This window comes from Morone saxatilis, unplaced genomic scaffold (genome assembly GCF_004916995.1).
Source record: "Morone saxatilis isolate NCDOM2014 unplaced genomic scaffold, NCSU_SB_2.0 Contig2, whole genome shotgun sequence".
Lineage (NCBI taxonomy): Eukaryota > Metazoa > Chordata > Actinopteri > Moronidae > Morone > Morone saxatilis.
In genome coordinates this window covers 1,145,560-1,152,122 of record NW_023339762.1, presented here as the reverse complement: position 1 = coordinate 1,152,122, position 6,563 = coordinate 1,145,560, and the positions used below count along the sequence as shown (strand labels likewise).

Here is a 6,563-nt window from a genome sequence, read left to right as displayed (position 1 = left end):
TATTTTACAAAACTATACAATAGCTATTTTCTTCGATGACAAAGTCATCAGTATGAACAGAAGTACATGATAAAATACCTAGTTTCTGCACTATGCAGAGACCTACAAAACACACATTATAAATTATGTCATTGTGACAATAAATAGGCCTCCAAAAAAGGCTGATGTGACTATGACTTTTGAAGTCCTCATGCACAATCCCAAGGGTATCATGGACCAACGATCCCACTAAGCCACCCTGTAGCACTCCACACCCCTGAGTTAAGACTTTTTTTCAAGAGAACTTGGTGCATTTTAAAACAAACACAACATTAACTGTAGTTGACTCTGACGCAGGTACAGCCCACAGCTACTTCCACATTAACCGGCTTCAGCTGGTATCTCTTCACTTTCTCATTCCCGTCGCTGCAGAGCTCCCTCTTGAGAAACACCCTTTTCTGCGTTAAGGGGACTGAGTTGTAGCTGAGGCTGTGCTCCGGGTGCTGCGAGTTGTCCTGGAAGAGGATGCATCCGGAACACAGGCACTGAGCCTCAGCATAGGTGGTGGGAAAGTGGTCCTCCTTTGTTACGTGTCTGGAAAGGAACAAGGTGGTTACAGGTGAACAGCTGATCCAGAGACAGAGAGGAGACGTGACATCCAGTAAAATGGCGCTTCCCTGAAATTGCATTTTCTACACCAATAGATAAAAGAAATCAGAATAATTATTATCAGAGGAAAATGTTTTTTTTTGCCCCCTGTGACTGTGCTGCAGTAGGATACTTTTATAAAATTACGTTTTGTCATATTCTCTTAAAACTTTCACTACATTCTGACAGTAGTACATGAGACAGATAATCTGTGAAACAATCAGCTTTCTCTGGCTCCTCCTAGTGCTCCTAATGGTATTTGAAGAATCCATCAGGCTTGAACGAAAACAACCAGTCAGAGCTGAGAAAGATGGAAAGACACTTTGGGTTGGAAAGCTGATTGTTGAGTCTCATTCCCAGCATCTATCGTTCTCGGCTCTGATTGGTTGTGAGCTGTGTGCGCTTAATTGAGACTTGAGGTGACAGGCAACAATGCACATTACAGATTATGATCAGCATACTGGAGGGCAAAAAAAATCTAGTAAAGGCAACTAAGGACTTTAATCACAAACTTTGCTTTGCTAGTTTAAATCTAAAGCTGTTCAGTCCTAATGCTGAGACAAAGAGCTAGGAGGAGGACTCTGGAGCATTACTGTAACTTTTAGAAAGCTTAGAACAACTGCAAGTAATCCGGAAACAAAAGAAAATTCCAATAACCTACAGTTAATAATATGCTACAGATTAGAGATAACAAATTTCACTCAGTGAAGCAATTACTGTCATTCCCAATGGATACATGCCAACAAAGTGCGCTCACTGTCTGCTGCGGGGACTTTCCGCACTCTGGAGCCGGCCTGTGGCGCATACCTGAGCACTAATTAATATGAATATGAATGCATCACGAGGCATTTGGGGTCAGTGCAAATATACATTTTCGCCTAAAGGGTTATTGTATCATTTGACTGTAGTCTTATGGCGCTGAGTGATGCCTGGTGTTTATGGCTGTAGCATTCCCTCGCATGCATTTGTCCCCACATATCTTTAAAAAATGATGGCTACTTAATAGAATTCAAATGATGTTTTCAATGATCCATGGATGATGGATTGTTTATGGCAGCAGTATCCACACTGTAATATTATCTAAATATAAGAACAGGTTGGACAAAGTTCAATGACACAATCTCATACACTCATTCTCCCATCACTCCCACAACTTTCCCAAGTCAATCTTAAACTGGGACTCCTTGTGAAGGCATGGGATGACAGCTTCCACCCATAAAAAATATCTGGCAGCTCAGTTTGGTGTCAAATTTAACAGAATAATTCAGATTCATTTTAAACATGTATATAACATGTATATTTGGAAAAATGTCTGTAAATTTGGAAATAAAACAGTGTATTGATTTCTAATGCCACCTTTAGATATTTCTCATTCAGTGCTTTACTAATGTGGCACAATAATGTTTCTCAGTTCAAATAACTTCATTTGGGGTTTTTTACAATCACATATTGATATATGTTGATATATATTGATATATGTGATTGTTTGAGATTAAATGAGCATATTTCTGCCACACATCATGGATATCCCTCTAGATCGTTATTTTAAATGAAAGCATTTTATTTCTGCTGTACAAACACAAACACAAGCCCCAGGAGGTTACTCACATGTATCTCCAGGGGGAGAGGGACCTGCCGCTGTAGTCCCGGGGGGGCGGCTGTGTTTGGTAAAGCTCCACCGGGCAGGAGGCAGGTGAGCCGGATGTGGCGGTGGTTAAGGGGTCCGCGGGCTGCGGGAAGCGGTTCTGCAGCTTCCGCTCTGCTGCCTCGGTCAGCTCGCGCTCTTCATAGCACTTGGACGTCCACACGGGCACGAGGAAAAGTCCAAAGATGAGAATCTGTGGAAGGGACAGACAGGCAGACACACATACAGGCGTCAGCTGGAGCGATGGAGGACGCACAGAGAGCAGCCTGTCCCGTCCTGTCTGTGTCTCACTCACCTGCTTCATGTCCATCATCCTGTCTGTCTCTGCGTACTCGCGCTGACCGGTAGTGAGGGGATCTGCTTTGCTGTGACTTGCCATCGTCCTGTCTCTATTTATCGCTGCATCTGGGAAAAACCGGGCGGCATGAGGAAATGGAAATGCTATTTAGTTCCTCCACTTCCTCTTTCCTAAGAGTAGCCTCCGGTAGAGAGGCAGGTGTGAGGGAGGGAGGGCTGCACGCGCCGTCACAGGAATGCATCAGCAGAGGGATTTTCACACACACACACACACACACACACGCACACACACACGCACACACACTTGAGTATAGAGAGGCTGAGCCTGCTGACGACACACAGGAAAGATGCTGTCAGACACAAACAACTGGAGGCTGCAGAGACACCACAGTCTGAAGTGTCCTCTTCATATTCATGATGCAATAGTAACTCAGAGGCAGTCTCAGAGTGGTTCAGTTGCTTCATATGTGTGTATGTTTAATGTGTGTATTTAGCTGCACTGTATGAGATCATGTCTGCAGATAGACCCTCATGTTCCAAGCTAGTAGGATAAACTACAGTGGCAACAAAGCTCAGCTATCTAGAGCCAGTGTTTGATATGTCCATAAGAGGACCCCCTTCCTGTGTCAATGACAGCTCATTCTAAACAAAAACACAAAGATTCTTATAATTAGGTGATTATACAATAATGAAAACATAGCTATGAATATTATATTCCATTTCTGCCAATAGCTCCTCTTAAATTATACACACTGGACCTTTAAGTTTCTTCTTGAAACTTTCTATCTTCAGGGGCGGATCTAGAAGGAGGACATGGGGTGCCACTCCTAAAAAGATGTCTGGCCACCCCAGTTTGGTGTCAAATGCTGATTTAACACATTCATTTAGATAATTTTTTATAATTACATGTTAAAAACAAACATTGGTTTTTGGGGTACCATTTTGAAGACTCCAGTTTGGCGTTATGGTCGCTGTCATCTTCATATCTAGTTTGACAGTTTGATCTGAGTTTGGTACGTTAAGCTGGACAGACTTACTGAGAATAACCTGTCAATCCAAAGGTAGCCATGCCTAAGGCATACCCTGTTTATGGTCCTATTTTACTCAAATGGACCATCATTTACTAACATGAACATCATGGCTGTTATTGGGAAGGAAAGACTGAAACTAGATATTGAGACTATAAACTCATTAGGAAACGGTTTACTGAGCTCATAAATGTGAGAAGTCTGCTTATTTCTCCATAAGGCTCAATACTATCGGACTTCTTTTTTTTTGCAACTAATGCAGCTGCCCCCTGCTGGCCATTACATAGGATGCATTTTTAGGACACTTCCACGTTGGTTAACTTCACAGACCTGGAAGCTCTGTGTATTGTACTGTCAGTGGTTAAAAACATTTTAGACTAGGGGATAGGCTTAATTTCATTAAAATAAAAAGTATTTGGAAAAAAAGTTCAAATATCTTCATTTAGAGGCTTTTCAAGCTATGTGATTGTTTGTGATTAAATCAGACCAGCCACCCCCTGACCATCCCATGAATATTCCTCTCGATCCGCCCCAATCTATCTTACCTTTTATCTACCATGGTTTTATCCCTCATTTTTATTTATTGTTATGTTGTACTGTGTTTGATGCTTATTGCTTATTGTAGAGGTGTCAAACCAGAACCCCACCTAAGGGTCCCATTGCATTTCCATCCCTGATTTGTCCACTAGACAAAGAAAGTAGTAAAATAAGTAAGAAATGACACATAATGTTCAAACTGCACTTTTACTTCAGATATGTCAGACTGTTCATCGTCTTAGTGTTTTTATGATTAATACCTCCATGATTCATGGTTTTTCCCCGTGAAGCACTTTGTCGACCAGGTTTTGAAAGGTGTAATACAAATAAAGTTTATTATTATTCTTTTATCACTTTATTCTGTTATTTATATGTGTGGGTGTGGGTGTGAGTGTCCATTGAGGATTAAGCATGTAGTGGTTAAGGCTGAAGTTTCCATCACTACAATGTTCCCTGTAGTGATACAATTGCATGTGTAGTATGTTACATCACATTCATAGACTCATATTGGAATATGTCTTATATTCTCATACATTTGTAAGACAAATATTATTGTTTGTGTGTTTATTCATTTATTTACCTGTTTATTTCAGGGCTTTGACACTTTGATGTGAATTTTTTTTGTTTTTGTTATTTATTCAGCAAATTCAGCTGTTCCTTTTTTGCATAGATTTGTTTGAGAATATTTGTTTGTGTTTATTCAGGACACTCAAAAAAAAAAACTACGAAAAAAGAAAGAGTTCTGTTTATTTGTGAACGTTGAGGAATACTCATGCAGTACAATGCGGTTACAACCTTGGAGAGAACATAATGAATGACGTGGAAACACACAAAACATAAACATAAAAAGAGGAACAAGTGTGAGTACAAAACAAAAAGGTTGCAGCTTTCTGTTTCTTTTACACGGACACTGTGTTTTACCTTGCATAGTTTTTTTTTTATAAATAGTCAGACTTAGCAATAAAAATGCAAAAACATCCCCACAAAACTCCTCTTCCAGCCTCAGAGGGTGGTGTTAACCTGAGCTGAGAAATCCCAGCAGCTTCGATGAGGTAATGCTTGTCTGAATACAGCGCTGTAACAGGGGCAGAGATCCAAAAATAGCTTTGGATTTGTTATTACTTTTAATCTCCTGTGGTTATTCTGTCAAGAGAATGTCCAGGTTTGTATGGCTGGCCCAGTGACTCCGCCAAGCCTCCTGTGATAGAGATAAGGTGACAGCTATTTTTAGAAAACCTTTGTGGCTGCAGCTCAATGGCAAAGAGGCGTAAGAAAAAGGCTTAGGAAAGTCTCCTTTGTAATGGTAAATGGACCTCTTGTATAGCGCCTTTCTGACCACTCAAAGCGCTTTTACACTACGTGCCACATTCACCCTTTCACACACATTCACTCAGTGATGGCAAAGCCCATCAAACAGAAACTAACCTCATTTATACCATTCACACACCGATGCACACCATCAGGAGCAATTTGGGGTTCAGTATCAGTTACTTCGACATGTGGCAGGAGGAAGCCGGGATCGAACCAACAACCTTCTAATTTAGGGGACGACCCCTCTCTGCCTCTGAGACCACAGTCACCGTCGTATATACTCTACTGTCATAGCTGATTTGTTCCTGTACTGTTTTGACCCAACATTTAAACACTTGTAAACACACACGTAAACACAAAAAAACGGCGTATGCTTATGTAACAAGTCTCGGGTTCTCTCAGCACACAAACCCGCAACACAGGTTAAAATATACATATATATTACACTTAGCCTGCTTCAAAAGTCCATGAAGGTTTTCTTCCAGTTGTCCTTGTTGTGGTTGGTGGCACAGCCCCAGGTCAGCACACTACTGCATAAGAGAGGGTTGATGGTTACTCAATGTAAATCAGATTGCTCCTCCAACAACTCCTGAGAAAAACATCTGTTCTTAGCCTGCTATGTGCTCTGTATGTTTACCAGTTCTACGTTTCGGATATGCACCCCTTTACCTTTATGAAAAATAAAGCAATCTTTATAGTATTCAACAACACGACACAGGTCTGAAGTGGAATGCCGTCAGATGAACATAAAGGCTGCAGCAGCACAAGGTGAAACCTGTGCAGAGAGATTAAATGTGTGTTCATCTCTTATGCACATAGCACGCAGTGAAACATTATGTCAATACGAAGGTCCTACGATCTATAAGAGAGGGGAAATATCCTCTTATCAACATGAGTGGACAGGGCACTTCACAGTTCAAGGAGTTTCCACTGGTCAGTCCCTGGGCGCCTGGATTCAACAGCGTGCCTCTTACACATTAAGCACCAACTTCTTTGCCAATGCAGGCCACCAATGTATGTTTCTTCCAGTCCGTTTGTTGTTGTTCTGTTATCAGAATGTCCCTTTTCAGAGCATCTATCTGGAGAACAATCAGGGAACGAGGACAGCCGCAATGCCA

General features: G+C 41.4%; 1 protein-coding gene across 1 annotated transcript; it reads right to left on the bottom strand.

Annotated features, from left to right (window-relative positions):
* On the bottom strand, nucleotides 1–2,654 carry il17c (interleukin 17c). The gene is made up of 3 exons (XM_035665545.1): nucleotides 2,568–2,654; nucleotides 2,236–2,465; nucleotides 1–573 (listed from the first exon to the last, which is right to left on the bottom strand). The coding sequence occupies exons 1-3, from the start codon at nucleotides 2,649–2,651 to the stop codon at nucleotides 312–314; spliced, it is 576 nt and encodes a 191-aa protein (XP_035521438.1). The 5' UTR covers nucleotides 2,652–2,654; the 3' UTR covers nucleotides 1–311.
* Between the last annotated feature and the right edge of the window lie 3,909 nt (nucleotides 2,655–6,563).